Genomic DNA, 17124 nt, shown 5'->3' on the forward strand with positions numbered 1-17124 from the left:
ATGTCTAGAAGTTATTTTTGGTCATAAGAGACGGTAGCAGCAACATTATGTACAAAATAAGTTCAAGCATAAGTTACAAATGCAAAAAAACGAACGAAATCGCACAATCAAATCAAATCAAGGTTTATTTGTCACGTTCGCCGAACAGTGAAATGCTTACTTACAGGCTCTAACCAATAGTGCAAAAAAGGTATTGGGTGAACAATATGCAAGTAAAGAAATAAAAACAACAGTAAAAAGACAGTGAAAAATAATAGTAGTGAGACTATATACAGTAGCGAGGCAATAAAAGTAGCGAGGCTACATACAGACACCGGTTAGTCGGGCTGATTGAGGGCATGTAAAACGTCAGACATCCTCTTCGGCACCACAAGCATTGGTATTTAACCCTTCCTCCTATGCTGGGTCTCCTCCTTACACATCGGAACAGCCAGTTGCTAGACAGAACTTTAGTGATATCTGTTCTTACTCAATTCATCTGACCTGATCTCAGCCCAAATACCTCACTCCTCCCCAACTCACGGCTGTCCTGTTGACTTGTACCAGACTGTGGCCCTTCTCCTTCCCATGGGATTCTTGATGTCTAACAATAACATATTCTCACAGAATGGAAATGTTCTACATTCCCCTCTCTCCTTCAGTGATATGGATATTTCATTTTTTCAAGTTTAGAAGTCAGAACCCATCACCTGATTAAACCAGTCCGAACACTGCACGCATCACCGTTGAAAGCGGCATTCAGTCTGGTTTGACCAGGCTGATTCTAACACGAGAATGTCTGTTTTGTTTTAGAAGTATCCTACAGACACTACTCCGATCCTATACCCATGTACAGCCTTATGGGTCAAGCTGGACCTGGTGCAGTACCCGGTGATGGATTTAGTGCCGCTCCAGCTCCACCACCCATACAGACAGTCCGTACGTTCTTCCCCGAGACATGGATATGGGATCTTGTGGAAGTTGGGTAAGAGCACTGCACAGTGAGGCTGTTGCCTTATAGATTGGATGGCAGGACATCACAAAAATAATGCTTGTGCATCGTTGAGGCAGAAGGCTGTGTGATGTTATCATTCTGAACGGTCAGATAGTTAGCAACAATGACAAGATGCTGCCATTGTGGGGAATAGTCGGTGGCTCATTGTATCTTGTTATTGATACCATGTTTTGAGTCATGTCTATGCTAATATGGCAATAATTCTTTAGCTGGCTAACCAACAACTGTAACGATGCATTTGAGATACAAGTTCTCATTGTACAAATGTATTTACGTTTTCAATAAACATTTGGAGGCAAAATATAGTTTACTTGTTGTCAACAATCTAAGCCAACACCGTCTGCTTTGCCCCATAGTTGCGTAAGTGTCGGTTTTGTTGCAAAACAACCAACCCTCCTATATCAAATCATACTTTAGTGGTCCAGATTAGGAACCTGTACCTCATTAAACTGCAGTACAGAGTAGGGGTGCGTGGTGTAAATTTATACATTTTTTACATTCAACATCACTCCGTAAAGGGAAATCTAGTATTCTTTCTACCAAAGATATCTTCATATATTTCAGGATGTTGCGTATCCCTGGAAATAATCAGAATTAATGTAAACATTAGAGAATGTTTCTATTTTCACTTAGTGGCTTTCTGTTTGACCTTTGACTTCTTTATTACAGGGAATCTGGAACACTAGACATTCCCCTTACAGTCCCAGATACCATTACCACCTGGGAGACAGAGGCATTCTGCCTGGCCCCTGGCGGCTTCGGTCTGGCTCCTCCTGTGGAGATCACTGTCTTCCAGCCTTTCTTCCTAGAGCTCACCCTGCCCTACTCCATCATCCGTGGAGAGCATTTTGAGCTGAAGGCCACTGTGTTCAACTACCTGTCCAAGTGCATCATGGTACGGCACTGCATCATGATCGTTTCATGAGTTTTTCGAGTTGTATAAAATGTGTTTTGTTGCAGTTTTCCTAGTCAGGGCTTTTATTTTTATTACACCCAGTGTATCAGTCTTGGGTTTTCCATGTTATCTTACAAGTGTTCCTCTTGGGCAGGTTTCTGTGACTCCGGCTCCTTCCTTAGACTACACTCTCACACCCCTGAATGATGTCCAGTATTCATCATGCTTGTGTGCCAATGGACGAAAGACCTTCAGTTGGACAATGGCACCCTCTGTCCTGGGTAAGTCACCAGTCTCCATTCAACTGTTCAAACAGCAGAATGGATGTTAATCTGAGTTGTGTACTCTCAGTCAGCGTATTAGATGTTGTGTAACCTGTGTTGTGCTCTGTCTGTCAATGTGTGTGTAGGGGATTTGAATGTGTCCGTTAGTGCAGAGGCTGTCCAGTCCCACACTGCATGTGACAATGAGATTGTGAACGTACCAGAGAGAGGACGCATCGACACAGTTACAAAGAGCCTGCTAGTGAAGGTATGTAGTCTACTGCTGTTATGGAACTTACTGATGTACAGATACCATCTAGTGCCTTTGACTGAAAACAATCTCCTCTCCTCTCAGGCAGAGGGAACAGAGAAGACCGACACCTACAACTGGTTGCTGTGTCCAACTGGTCAGTAATGCATGAATGTTGAATGTTCACTTTGATTGAACTGATCATCTCCATTCATCTTATCATCTGTGTCCACAGGAGAAACTCTGACAGAGGAGGTGGAACTGCAACTCCCCAAGAATGTGGTAGATGGGTCTGATCGAATTTCTCTCTCAGTCCTGGGTAATATACCATTGTATCATTTAGAGGTGTAGTGAGTTTTTTGAGGCATAGTGGTGGGAAAAGCAACCCTTCTCCAGCGATAATGCTGCTGATTGCTAAAGAGGTCAGTCTTACAGAAGTCCCATGTTTCTCTGTAGGGGACATCCTGGGTCGGGCCCTCAAGAACCTGGATGGACTGCTGCAGATGCCGTATGGGTGTGGAGAGCAGAATATGGCCCTCCTCGCCCCCAATATCTACATACTCGAGTACCTGAGGAACACAGAGCAGCTCACTCCAGCAATTCGAGACAAGGCTAACAAGTTCCTCACTAGTGGTAAGAGTCCCTCAACATATAGATCGTATTGATTAGACACCAAACGGAAGAAAACTGACTGAAACAGGGCTGGATTTGTCCAATCAGAACCTTTTTTTTTTCATTGAATAACATTTTTTTATGTTTCACCACAGTGTGCCCTAATGACTATGACCCTGCTATCATGTAAATGATAGAGCTCCAGCAGAGATGACATCACAGTGTCTTATCGACAGTGCATCACTGACCCAGCACATGTAGGGACTTCGGGATGTTTTCCCACTGAAATAATTTGATCAGACAATGTTGGGGAGTAACTGATTACATCTATAATCTGTTCCATGTAATCTGATGACCAAAAAAAACTGTCACTGTAATCAGCTACCAGCTAAAATATTGTAATCAGATTACAGATACTTTTCAAAATCTAGATTATTGCCAATTTAAATTCAGAAAGAATGTTTGCTGAAAAACACATTGACACCTTTCTGTCTCCTCAATGACATTCAATTCAGCATTGAAAAGACTGTTTGAGTTTGTTCCACCTGAGCATGTCTGAGCACAAGTCACCAAATGTGTTTTATAGATACTTTATCTTTGATGCTTCTTAAGGGGAAAGTCATCCAAAAGTAACAAAGTAATCAGATTACGTTACTGAGTTTGGGTAATCCACAATTTACGTTACTGATGACAATTATGGACAGGTAACTAGTAACTGTAACGGATTACCTTTTAGAAAGTAATCTACCCTACCCTGCCTATTCCCTACATAGTGCACTTATTTTTTCCTGGCAAAAGTAGTGTACTATATACGGAATAGAGTGCTACTTAGGGCATACACTCAGTGACTATAAAAAACATTTGGTCACTTTATTGTTCACTCTAAAAACACACCGACAGGTTACCAAAGGCAGCTGAACTACAAGCATTTTGATGGTGCGTACAGCACATTTGGACAAGGCTCGGGGAATACTTGGTGAGTATAGTGTTTTTCAACTACTGGTAAACACATTATAACTGTTTGTTTCAATTAAGTATTGACCAATCAAATGGCATTGTCTCTGACAGACCATGGATGTGACATAAATTAAAATAAGCTGTCATTGCATGTAATGTTAAGCTCTAAGTCATGTTTATGACAACCTTATGTGGGTATTATGACGGGACATTCAAATCAAGTTCTCTTTCCACAGGCTGACTGCTTTTGTCTTGCGATCCTTTGGCAAAGCACAGTCTTTCATTTATATTGACCCGGCGCAATTGAAAGATTGCACGAGTTGGTTGGAAAGTCAGCAAGACAAACATGGGTGTTTTGTCAGATTGGGGAAACTCTTTAATAACAGAATGAAGGTACTTATTGATATCAAATGTATAATTGATAATAAACTTAAGGAAGATGGAAGAAGATGTAGTTGTGTGTCTCATCAGACCAGCCATGAAGTTGTGAATGATGCTTTCAACAGAATTGTATTTTAATACACATTGTAGTATTTTGACATTGTTTTATAGGGTGGGGTGACAGATGAAGTCACACTGACGGCCTACATCACTGCTTCAATGCTGGAGCTCAACATGTCAGTGTCGGTAAGTAGCATCTCCACAAAATATTTTTTATCTGGAAATAGCCAAAGAAATAAGCATAAGAATAGGTGTTACCGTTAGCAGATCTGAGACCAGGCTAACATGTCTCTTAATGTGCTGCTCTGTTATTTTGTGCTGCAGGATACTGTTTTTTACGGCAGTTTGTCTTGCCTGACGAACTCCATCAGTGATTTGTCCAACACCTACACTACTGCTCTGCTGGCCTACACCTTTACCCTGGCAGGGGACATGGAGACCCGGGCCCAGCTTCTGCAGCACCTGGACACGGTCGCAATACGAGAGAGTGAGACATATCCTTTTTTTGGGGGGGGGGGGGGGGGTAGATCAGCTTACAGATAGATTGTAGCTTCCATCAATGTAATTGTCTGCATTATTTCCAATCCCCCATATTTTTTTTCAGTCAAACGTTTGGACACACCTACTCATTCAAGGGGTTTTCTTTTTTTTTGTTATTTTCTACATTGTACAATAATAGTGAAGACGTCTTCAAAGCTGAGGAGTTCACTTCTAGTGGATCGTGTTGATACTAAGTAGAATGTAGAATAATCGTGAAGACATCAAAACTATGAAATAACACGTAAGGAATCATGTAGTAACCAAAAAAGTGTTAAACAAATCAAAATATATTTTATATTTGAGATTCTTCAAAGTAGCCACCCTTTGCTTTGCACTCTTGGCATTCTCTCAACCAGCTTCATGAGGTAATCACCTGGAATGCATTTCAATTAACAGGTGTGCCTTGTTAAAAAGTACATTTGTGGAATTTCTTTCCTTAATGTGTAGTTTTTTTTATCAATTAGTATATTTGAGTTTAACCACAGTATTTCTTGTATTATATGTTCTGTCTATTCTGGTGGTTTAAACTGAAATTGCAAACAACTTTCTATGGCTTGTTTTAAAAATGGTGATATTTTGGAGATCATTTCATTTTCAAATAACCGAAAGTGAGAGGTTGCAATCTGAATAAAGGGAATAGGCCATTATTGAACATGGGGTGAGACATCCTTACTAATCTGATAGAGAACCAGTTCGGAACAAAGTATAACTTTTGTATGACTGACTTTTACTGACGAGTGGCTTCCGTCTGGCCACACTACCATAAAAGCCTGATTGGTGGAGTGCTGCAGAGATGGTTGTCTTTCAGAGTGACCATCGGTTTCTTGGTCACCTCCCTGACCAAGGCCCTTCTTCTCCTATTGCTCAGTTTGGCCGAGCAGCTAGCTCTAGGAAGGGTCTTGGTGATTCCAAGCTTCTTCCATTTAAGAAGGATGGAGGCCACTGTGTTCTTGGGACCTTCAATGCTGCAGACATTTTTTTGGCACCCTTCCCCAGATCGGTGCCTCAACACAATCACGTCTTGGAGCTCTACAGACAATTCCTTCGACATCATGGCTTGGTTTTTGCTCTGACATGCACTGTCAACTGCGGAACCTATTATAGACAAGTGTGTGTGCCTTTCCAAATCATGTTCAATCAATTGAATTTACCACTGGTGGAATACAATCAAGTTGTAGAAACATCTCAAGGATGGTCAATGGAAACAGGATGCGTCTGAGCTCAATTTTGAGTCTCATAGCAAAGGGTCTGAGATACATAAGGTATTTCTGTTTATTTTTAATAAATTTGCAATTATGGGGTTTTTTGTGTAGATTGCTGTAATGTAACAAAATTTGGAAAAATAATTTTAAAGACAGGTCACTAGGTATAGGCAAGACCATAAGAAAATAGGTTAACTGGGATAATCAGGGTTATTTTTCCACAAATAGACGGTAGCAAGATGGTATCTATTTTTGCAAACTTTCTATAAACATTTATTGGCGTGAGACTTTCTTTCTGGATATGTATACCGAGTATATGTTTTTTAGTGGTTACTGGAGGTTGATCTGAAGAATGAGTTCCACATCATCGTCAGACCATTTTATTGGTAAACTACCCAGTAATGTAAAAGTTGTATTTTTTTAAGGGATGAAATATGTAATATAGTACACATAATTTGGTTGTAATCCAGAGAGGTTTGTGCTGTCTTGCCTTGATTGTTCTTACCTGGGCAATGGAGTAATCACAAAAGTGCAAACCATCCGCAAATCTGGCACATTAGTCTCAATTAAATTAGTATTTCAAAGAACTCAGGAGTCTGTCATATTCTGTATAATGATGAATAAGCTAGGCTCTGTCTCTCTCTGTGTGTTCCTCATCCCTCAGGTGGTCTCCTGCACTGGACTCAGACCTCCTCAGAGACCTCAGCCTCCCTGGCAGTGGAGATCAGCTCCTACGTTCTGCTGGCTTCCCTCAGTGCCTCCCCTCTGTCTACCACTGACCTGGACTACGCCTCCCACATCGTCAGGTGGCTGGTGAGACAGCAGAACGCCTACGGAGGCTTCTCTTCCACACAGGTATACTTCCAAAACACATTTGGTCCGAAATGGCACCCTGTGCTGTGCACTAGTAGTGAGGCATTATTACCTTGATTTCACCACAGGCATGTATGTGCTTCTTGTCATGTCAAGCCAGGTGAAACTAACTTCCGCTGAAATGGAGGCAATAAATGATAATGAATGGATATGAGAAATAGCCACTCTTGAACTGAACTAATGTAAAATTAACCTTTCTGTAAAATGGGATAGCTCCATTCATTTTGAACACATTTGTCTGTTTGTGTTTAGGACACAGTGGTGGCCCTCCAGGCCCTGGCTCTGTACTCCACCAGGGTGTTCAGTAGAGAGGGCACCAGCACAGTGACAGTACAGTCTCCCAGTGGAGGACAGCACCTCTTCAATGTGAACCAAAACAACAAGCTTCTCTACCAGGAGCGTGCGCTGCAGGACACAGAAGGGAAGTACACGGTGGAAGTGAAGGGCAGTGCTTGTGCCTCAGTGCAGGTCAGTGAAGACACTCCTCCCAATCCTATGTTGCAAGATCTGATTTATATATTACTGTGAAGTCCAAACATTTAAGAAGCTTTGTCTGGCTTGATATCTAGTGTATGAAAAGTTTTTAAAAATCAAGCTTGTAAAATGTATATTTTTAGACAACCTTGTTCCCCTGACCACTTCTTCCCTCTTTCCCAGGTGGCGCTCCACTACAACATCCCTACTCCTACTGACAGCACAACGCTCAGCATCCAGGTGAAGACAGAGGTGGACTGCAACAGCAACTCTTTGAGACCCAGAGTCACGCTGAACCTCGAGTCTCAGTAAGAATGAATGACACATTTGCGTTTACTGAAGCATTATTTCAATCAGGTCATTGATTACACTCCAAAGTGTTATTATAGAGCATGTCTAAAAATGTTTTTGACCCAATTCTATTGGTGTTTTTATACCTACAGTGCCCTTCGTAATTATTGCGACTAAGAAACATGTTTTTCTTATTTTGGCTCTATAATCCAAAAGTGTGGATTTGAAGTCAGGATATTTACAGGTTAAGTCAGGGTATTTACAGCACTTTTTGTACATAGTCCACCTATTTTAGGACACCAAAAGTATTGGGACAAATTCACTTATGTGTATTAAAGTAGTAAAAAATGAAGTACTCACTCTACAAATTCGTTGGATGCATTTTCTGTTGGTTTCAGATTATTTTGTGCCCAATGTAAATGAATGGTAAATAATGTATTGTCATTTTGGAGTCACTTTTATTGTAAATAAGAATAGAATATGTTTCTAAAAACATGTATGTTAATGTGAATGCTACCATGGATGCTACCATGATTACAGATAATCCTGAATGAATTGTGAATGATGATGAGTGAGACCGTTACAGACGCACAAATATCATACCCCCAAGACATGCTAACCTCTCACCATTACAATAACAGGGGACGTTGGTAAAAAAGAAAAAAAAATTAGCATCTGTAACTTTTGTGTCTGTAATATGGATGTGTTTAGAAAAATATTATATTCTTATTTGTAATTAAAGTTACTCTAAAAAGACACAATACATTTCTATAATAAAATAAATCTAATAAATAAATCTATAATAATTTGGAACACAACCAAAACAACTAAAACAAACAGCAAATGAATCCAACACATTTGTTGTGACAAGGTTGATGTAGTCATTATATGCTCTGAATATGGGACCAAATACTTAACTTTATACTACTTTAATACACATATGTACATTTTTCCTAATAAGCCTACATTTGGTCCCCTAAAATGGGGGGACTATGTAGAATTTCTTTTGTAATTTCCAAACGGTTCACCCGGTATGGATGCAAATACAGATGACAGTCTGCACATTAACCTCATAGTCATTATTTGTTAAAAAAATGCTTCACTGTCCCAATAATTAGAGGGCACTAAATGTATAGGTTATTTAATTTCTAGTTTGGACCTAACAGTAAGAAAACATATCAGGAAACCTGGTATTTTTATTGGTAAAATAATCAAAGTATCCATTCATTTGATTTTTACAAGCACTTGTCAAAATCAAACTTTGATGTCAGGGGCCTCTTTTCTTTCACAGATATTCTGGAAAGGAGCTGACCACCAATATGATTATTGTGGATTTGAAAATGCTGTCTGGATTTGCTCCAGACCCAGACTCTTTGGAGAGGGTAATTTTTTTTTGTCATAACATACTTTTATGGTGTTACCTGTGGCCTTTTTCCATGTATTGTAGCTCTTGCCTCTTTCACATGAAAATGAACTTTGTTGTCAATGCAAGATGAATAACATGTATGGCTTGTCTTCACAGCTGAGGAGGTCATTTCAAGTGGATCGTGTTGATACTGAAGATGACCATGTGTTAATGTACTTGACAGAGGTGAGACCAAAACCAAAATATCCATTCTATCAACTTTGCACAACTCTTAGGGCAACATATGTCCATTGTTTTTGTCAAAATTGGTCAAGATCAGTAAATTTGGTTGTGAATTTTCTTTCACTTTGGAAATGTGATTGTTTTCAATTAAAATGGTCAATAAAATAATTGCTTCTTAGAAAATAGCAGAATCTCAAGCAAGAAAATACAGAGCAAGAAAGAGGTTAAACCTGCACAAAAAGTTTAATGTTTTTGTTTTTGTTTTAGTGTATGTGTTCTCTCTCTCTTGGAAAATTTGGCAAGGATAGGAAAATATCTCATTTAAGGCAGCAAAATGTGCAAGGAGTGTGTAGACTTTGCAAGGAGTGTGTAGTCCACTTGTGGTAAATTCAATTGATTGGACATGATTTGGAAAGGCACACACTTGTCTATAGTAGGTTCCGCAGTTGACAGTGCATGTCAGAGCAAAAACCAAGCCATGAGGTCGAAGGAATTGTCCATAGAGCTCAGAGACAGGATTGTGTTGACGCACCGATCTGGGGAAGGGTACCAAAAAATGTCTGCAGCATTGAAGGTCCCCAAGAACACAGTGACCTCCATCATTCTTAATTGGCCGCCTTGCCAAACTGAGCAATCGGGGGAGTAGGGCCTTGGTCAGGGGCGTGACCAAGAAACCGATGGTCACTCTGACAGAACGCCAGAGTTCCTCTGTGGAGATGGGAGAACCTTCTAGAAGGACAACCATCTCTGCAGCACTCCACCAATCAAGCTTTTATGGTAGTAACCAGACAGAAGCCACTCCTCAGTAAAAGGCACATTTCAGCCAAAAGGCACCTAAAGACTCTCAGACCATGAGAAATAAGATTCTTTGGTCTGATGAAACCAAGATTGAACTGTTTGGCTAAGACTAAGAAGTCACTACAAAGTGATAATTATAACAATTGAAATGCTAATCCTTTGCACATGAATGCTCACTCATTTGTGAACAATTGCAATCAATATATATATATATATATATATACGCTACGTGTGTCGTCTTGATCGCTGGTGAAAAGTTAATTTCTTTTGTAGAATTGTCCCTCTCTCTCTCTCTTGTTTGTGGTTAGAGGGTATTGTTCAGAGTGACATTCGTTATAGAATGGATGTTTCGGAGGTTGTCGTTCTTCACGTTCAATGATACCGAATTCCTAGCTGCAGACTAGTAATTCAAATCAAAGACTTGTTCTTATTCTGTCTGTATCGATAGTCTAAGAGTTTAACCACGTGGTATGGTTAAAAGATTCAGCAATGGTCTACAACCTTTGTCCTCCTAATGGAGAAAAACATGGTCTGCAACCTTCTTAAATCCTTTGTTGTTGTAATGAATTCTTTACAGCCACTTTCATCATATTTGACATAACTTGCTCTTGACACCTACTCCTGCATTCATCCCAGTTATCAGCAACAGAGCAATTACAACTACAATAATACTGTCAATTAAAAAGTATATAACATAAACATGCAGTTGACATGGAGGCTATAGTGTAATGGAATGTTTTGCCATATGTGGTAGGTTTTGTGGGTAATACTATTAACACGCTGGGTGTCAAGTAGAGTGTTACTGAAACGGAAACTTCTGCTTAGAGCATTTCAATAATTGTGACCAATAGGTTTTTTCCGTGTTTAAAAAAAAAAAATATTCATCTCTCGACAGTTACCATCACTATTGCCTTTGCAACACACCCTGGACATCATACAGGAGCTCCCAGTACAAAATCTAAAGCCAGCGGTGGTCAAGATCTACGACTACTACCAGCCGAGTAAGTTTAAATCTAACCTTCCCAAATATGTATTTTTCCTTTTTAGTAACATTTGGTTACTTGTATTCATTTACTGAGACTAATCTGTCTTATGGTTTCATTCAGGTGACCAGGCAGAAACAGAATATGTCTTCCCTTGCAAGTAGGGGTTACAAACTGGTGAGCTATTTTAATTGTGAAAATATTGATGTTGAATTATTAGATTTAAAATAACTGATCCATATACTATACATGCATACTCTATACATTATTTAGTTTAACTATGTTGATATTCCTTCTACCAAAAAGTTGGTCAGTTTGTTAAAGTATTCATTCCTTACATGTACCGTATATATTCACTCCTCTGCAGATGTAAGAAGAACATGACATTCACAGAGGTCACACCTGCGAACCTTGACATATCTTTCAAGATCTAAAGTAAAATATGTAACTGGAATTAAAGTTTTCCATTATAACCCTATTCTTGAGCATTTTTTCCAGACAGTTTTGTGACACTATGGCAAGCAAGTTCAGGCTCAGGAGACAAGGTGAATAGTGAAAGGCATTGTGTAAGACAGTGGGTCTCATCCTGGGGTACCTGGCCTATCCACAGGGGGTACTTGGGAAGACTCATGGGCAGTGCAATATGTGATTGGTGATACAGTAAACAAAAACGTTTAGAACCACTGTAGTAGTAACAGAATCTACACACGAACGGTTTATGACCATGATTTACGACCTAAATGTCAAAGGTTGTGAACACCAGTGGAGAATCCCCAGAGGAGGAAGGGGAATTTCATACAAATAAAAATGGCAAAACATTACAAAAGTTATCCTGTTTAGATAAAATGTTACGAAATATATTCACGTCACCAAATAAGGTATTAAAACACACTGTTCTGCAATGAATGTCCACAGTAGCCAACAGGACAGCTTGCTTCCGTCCTCCTCTGGGTACACTGACTTCAATACAAAACCTTGGTGGCTCATTGTTCTCACCCCCTTCCATAGACTTACACCGTAATTATGACAACTTCCAGAGGGCGTCCTCCAACCTATCAGAGCTCTTGCAGCAGGAACTGACATGTTGTCGACCCAACCAAAGGATCAGAGACTTAAAGAGAGAGAGAGAGACAATAGTTGAACAGTTGAAGAAATTAACTTAATCAAATGAAAGAGAAGCAAGTAGGTTTCACTTACTTAGCAAGCAAATGCAGCTAGCTAGTATAGCCTACTCAAAACGCCCTCAGAAGGATGCTATGGGAGCTAGCTGGCTATGACTATCCAACACAACACTGGAACTCTTCCAAGTCGAGGTAAGCTTTTCGTTTTACTAATTTATTGCCACTTGAGCGCACAGGTGTAACTGCTGAACTGATAACTGACTATACACTGTAAAGTTACTGCATGATTGTAGCGGGTTTACGAACACATTAGTTCTGTTAGCTATGTTGACTATGACGTTACTTTAGCTAATATGGGGACAACGATGTAGGCTGTGTAGTGTTTATGACATGGTTTGACTTGGAAAGCTTTTTTCACCTGGTCACATACAGCTGATCTGTTGTGCATTGAAATCTACAAACTAAGGGAAAAGGTGAGAGGAGAGCACATAGATGCAAGAAGGAATATAACATGGCTGCTATGAATGTGAACTGTGTTCACACGTGACCAGGGGTTTATTCATTCCTCCGATTCTGTTGTAAAACATTTTTGAAACGAAAGCAAATGGAACGAAACTGGGATCAACATACCAAAACAGGGGATAAACATACCTGAATTTGTCCAATAGAAACTGTTTGCAGCACTCTGTCCATGTGTCACTGTATGTAAACTTCTGACCCAGTGGGAATGTGATGAAAGAAATAAAAGCTGAAATAAATCATCCTCTCTACTATTATTCTGACATTTCACATTCTTAAAATAAAGTGGTCCTAACTGACCTAAGACAGGGAATTTCTACTAAGATTAAATGTCAGGAATTGTGAAAAACTGAGTTTACATACACCTTAGCCAAATACATTTAAACTTCAGACTTCAACTGTACGTACATATACGTTATAGATATAAATATACATGTGTATGGTGGAGATAGAGGAGCAGGCAAATGTGTTTGAAAAGTATATTTCTTTACTCAAGAATGTGAGTGTTGATGTACTGTATATGTATATTCTAAACAAATGTGTGTGTGATTATTTGTCTAGTACACACTCAGGTTAAATATGTATGTATGTATTGGTTTGTGTAAGACCATTTGTATGTGTGGGTTTAAATATTAAAGTGTGAGAGTGTGAGGTAGCTGGGTCTGGGTGGGATAGCTCAGGGCTATGTGAGATAAGAGTGAGTAAAGTAAACAGACTTTTTAATTCACCTTTATTTAACCAAGTAGGCCAGTGCAACATGGCCAAGATAAAGCAAAGCAGTGCGACACAAACAACAGAGTTACACATGGGATAAACAAACGTAGAGTCAAAAACACACTAGAAAAGTCTGTATTGTGTGTGCAAATGTAGTAAGATTAGGGAGGTAAGGCAATAAATAGGCCATACTGGTGAAATAATTTCAATTTAACATTAACACTGGAGTGATAGATGTGCAGAAGATGATGAGCAAGTAGAGATACTGGGTTGCAAAGAGCAACAAAAAAATTACAATATGGGGATGAGGTAGTTGGGTGGGCTATTTACAGATGGGCTGTGTGGGTGATGTATGTGTTTTTGTACTGTCTCGGGGTTTTGTATGTTTATGGGGTTGTTTACTATCTAGGTGTTTTGTATGTCATGGTTGCCTGGATTGGTTCTCAGAGGCAGCTGTTTATCGTTGTCTCTGATTGGGAACCATATTTAGGCAGCCATATTCTTTGGGAAATTCGTGGGTTATTGTCTAGTTGCCTGTGTATGCACATTTTAAATTATAGCTTCACGTTCGTTTTATTTTGTATAGTTTGTTTTGTGTCCGTGTTTATTAAAATCAACGAACGTGACAAGATGTCTCTGGCTTCAGTGATTTTTGCAATTCGTTCCAGTCATTGGCAGCAAAGAACTGTAAGGAAAGACAGCCAAAGCAGGAGTTGGCTTTGGGGATGACCAGTGAAATATACCTGCTGGAGCGTGTGCTATTGGTGGGTGTTGCTATGGTGACCAGTGAGCTGAGATAAGGCGGGGCTTTACCTAGAAAATACTTCACAATGACCTGGAGCCAGTGGGTTTGGCAACAAATATGTAGTGAGGGCCAGCCAACGAGAGCATACAGGTCGCAATGGTGGGTAGTATATGGGGCTTTGGTGATAAAACGGATGGCACTGTGATAGACTACATCCAGTTTCCTGAGTAGAGTGTTGGGGGCTATTTTGTAAATGACATCGCCGAGGTCAAGGATCGGTAGGATAGTCAGTTTTACGAGGGTATGTTTGGTGGCATGAGTGAAGGAGGCTTTGTTGTGAAATAGGAAGCCGATTCTAGATTTAATTTTGGATTGGAGATGTGAGTCTGGAAGGAGAGTTAACAGTCTAACCAGACACCTAGGTATTTGTAGTTGTCCACATATTCTAGGTGTCACGAGGGACTGGGTGTGAGGTAAGAATCAGGCGCAGAGAGTTCCAAAGGGAGAAGTGCACCTTAATCTGGCACCAAAATACAACGCCCAAAACACAGGGTACACGGTCCGGAGCACTAACACACCCAACGACACAACACGTAACACATATCTAATCCCGCACAAAACAAGGGTGGGTTTACTAGGCTTAAATAAGGAAGCACATCAGGAAAACACAATTAGACACAGGTGTAAATAATAAGACAAACAAACAGGAAAAGGGATCGGTGGCGGCTAGTAGGCCGGTGACGACGACCGCCGAGCACCGCCCGAACAGGCAGGGGAGCCAACTTCGGCGGGAGTCGTGACATAACACCACCACCCTCCCTCCCCCCGCAGCGCACAGCCACCGGCCTCGAGGGCGACCCGGAGGGCGAGGCGCCGGGCGATCTGGGTGGAGGCGGTGGAAGTCTCTCAGGAGTGAAGGGTCCAGAATGTCCCCCACCGGTACCCAGCACCTCTCCTCCGGACCGCTGACGTCGTAAATTCCTGAGGATCTCCTCATGGCCACACAGTATAGAGAGAGCAAATTTTCATAGAGAACAAAGGAATTTCTTCTACCTCACAGAACTTGAGGTACGAACAAATGTCATGTTCTGGAGAAAGTATAAAAGATCGGTGAAGAATCCAGCTACGAACTGGTCCGTTTGTTACAACTTGGGAAAGCTCATGGGAGACGGTGTGGCCACATTACCATAACGCTGTTTATATAATAGCCTCAGATATGAGGTTTACATCTAATTGTTGTATAAGATGAATGAGTGAGTATGATACTGTTTGTATAATTGTGTTGTATGATTTTGGACTGTTTAAATGAAGGAAAATACAATTCCCTTTTGATTTGAACTAAATCAGAGGACCGCCCCTGAGTCCAGTTAGGGTCTGCTGTAACAGTATAACTTTAGACCGTCCCTTCGCCCATACCCGGGCGCGAACCAGGAACCCTCTGCACACATCGTTACCCATCGCTCCACAGTAGTGGAGCAAGGGTAACTACTACCTCAAGGTCTCAGAGCAAGTGACGTCACCGATTGAAACGCTATTTAGCGCGAACCACCACTAACTAAGCTAGCGTTTCACATCCGTTACACTGGCATCCTGGGTCAGCCCTTTTCTGCAATTCCGAATAAAGCCCAACTTTGAGAAATCATCAACCAGACCATGTTTTTCTCCATTAGGAGAGGGCAAAGGTTGTAGACCATTGCTGAATCTTTTAACCATACCACGTGGTTAAACTCTTAGACTATCAATACAGACAGAATAAGAACAAGTCTTTGATATTAATTACTAGTCTGCAGCTAGGAATTCGGTATTATTGAATGCGAAGAACGACAACCGCCGAAACAAGCATTCTATAACAAATGAATGTCACTCTGAACTATCCCCTCTAACCAAGACAGAGGACGAAACTCTCCAACAGAAACAAACTTTCACCAGCGATCAAGACACACTGAGCGTAAATATATATTGATTGCAATTGTTCCCGAATAAGAGAGCGTTCAAGTGCAAAGGATTAGCATTTCAATTGTTATAATTATCACTCTGTAGTGACTTCTTAGTTAACCCCCACTTCCTCTTTTGTCTAACATTCTCCTATCATTTATTGTAACCATATTTACTGTATGTATTTCTGTGAATTACTTAGTAATAAATAAATAATTTAAGACAATTGATGTATGGATGACTCATAGTGAAGACTGGGTTCGTGCAGATAACCAACAATTTACGACGTTTGTAATGAGTCTAACGTGAGGTAAAGTAAATAATTTATTAATTCGAAGACCAATTTATCAGATAAAATATTTTAAGTTATTTTAGGAAATGATAACTTTGTCATCTGAATATTTTTCCTTGGTGCCCCGACTTCCTAGTTAATTACAGTTACATGATTAATAAGTTGATCGCGTAATACTAATTACAGAGAATCTTTGATAAATATAAAACTTTGATTAAATTATAGTAAAGACACGACACTTGATTTGGCCCATAAGCACGTGCGTACATAGGAGGCCCCGTAATGGGAAGACATTTAATTTACTTTCATTCGTGAGTATACAGTGCATTCGAAAAGTATTCAGACCCCTTGACATTTGTCATTTTGTTATGTTATAGCCTTATTCTAAAATTGATTAAATGTTTTTTTCCCCATCATCAATCGACACAGAATGGCCTATAATAACAATGCAATAACAGGTTTAGAATTTTTTTGCAAATGTTTTTCAAATTAAAAACATTTACATAAGTATTCAGATCCTTTACTCAGAACTTTGTTGAAGCACCTTTGTCAGCGATTACAACCTCGAATCTTCTTGGGTATGATGCTACAAGCTTGGCACACCTGTATTTGGTGACTTTCTCCCATTCTCCTCTGC

The 17124-nt window shown here is 40.1% G+C and overlaps 1 protein-coding gene across 3 annotated transcripts in view; it reads left to right on the forward strand.

Annotated features, from left to right (window-relative positions):
- The window catches only part of LOC109909041 (alpha-2-macroglobulin), a 29956-nt gene extending 18317 nt beyond the window's left edge, over positions 1-11639 (forward strand). Inside the window, exons 18-36 of one of the 3 annotated variants that reach the window (XM_020507924.2) lie at positions 793-964; positions 1664-1889; positions 2044-2170; positions 2299-2420; positions 2508-2559; positions 2638-2721; positions 2859-3035; positions 3915-3990; positions 4208-4364; positions 4524-4598; positions 4737-4899; positions 6819-7009; positions 7280-7495; positions 7685-7809; positions 9084-9174; positions 9315-9383; positions 11074-11179; positions 11285-11338; positions 11529-11639. In XM_020507924.2, the coding sequence (XP_020363513.2) occupies positions 793-964; positions 1664-1889; positions 2044-2170; positions 2299-2420; positions 2508-2559; positions 2638-2721; positions 2859-3035; positions 3915-3990; positions 4208-4364; positions 4524-4598; positions 4737-4899; positions 6819-7009; positions 7280-7495; positions 7685-7809; positions 9084-9174; positions 9315-9383; positions 11074-11179; positions 11285-11325 (2270 nt within the window). In that variant the 3' untranslated portion in view covers positions 11326-11338; positions 11529-11639. Of the gene's footprint in view, positions 1-792; positions 965-1663; positions 1890-2043; positions 2171-2298; positions 2421-2507; positions 2560-2637; positions 2722-2858; positions 3036-3914; positions 3991-4207; positions 4365-4523; positions 4599-4736; positions 4900-6818; positions 7010-7279; positions 7496-7684; positions 7810-9083; positions 9175-9314; positions 9384-11073; positions 11180-11284; positions 11342-11528 lie in introns of those variants that run through there. The other 2 variants (XM_020507925.2, XM_031795872.1) reach the window with 2 other exon arrangements.
- The last annotated feature ends 5485 nt before the right edge of the window (positions 11640-17124 follow it).

The sequence above is a fragment of the Oncorhynchus kisutch genome, linkage group LG18, assembly GCF_002021735.2.
Source record: "Oncorhynchus kisutch isolate 150728-3 linkage group LG18, Okis_V2, whole genome shotgun sequence".
Taxonomy (NCBI): domain Eukaryota; kingdom Metazoa; phylum Chordata; class Actinopteri; order Salmoniformes; family Salmonidae; genus Oncorhynchus; species Oncorhynchus kisutch.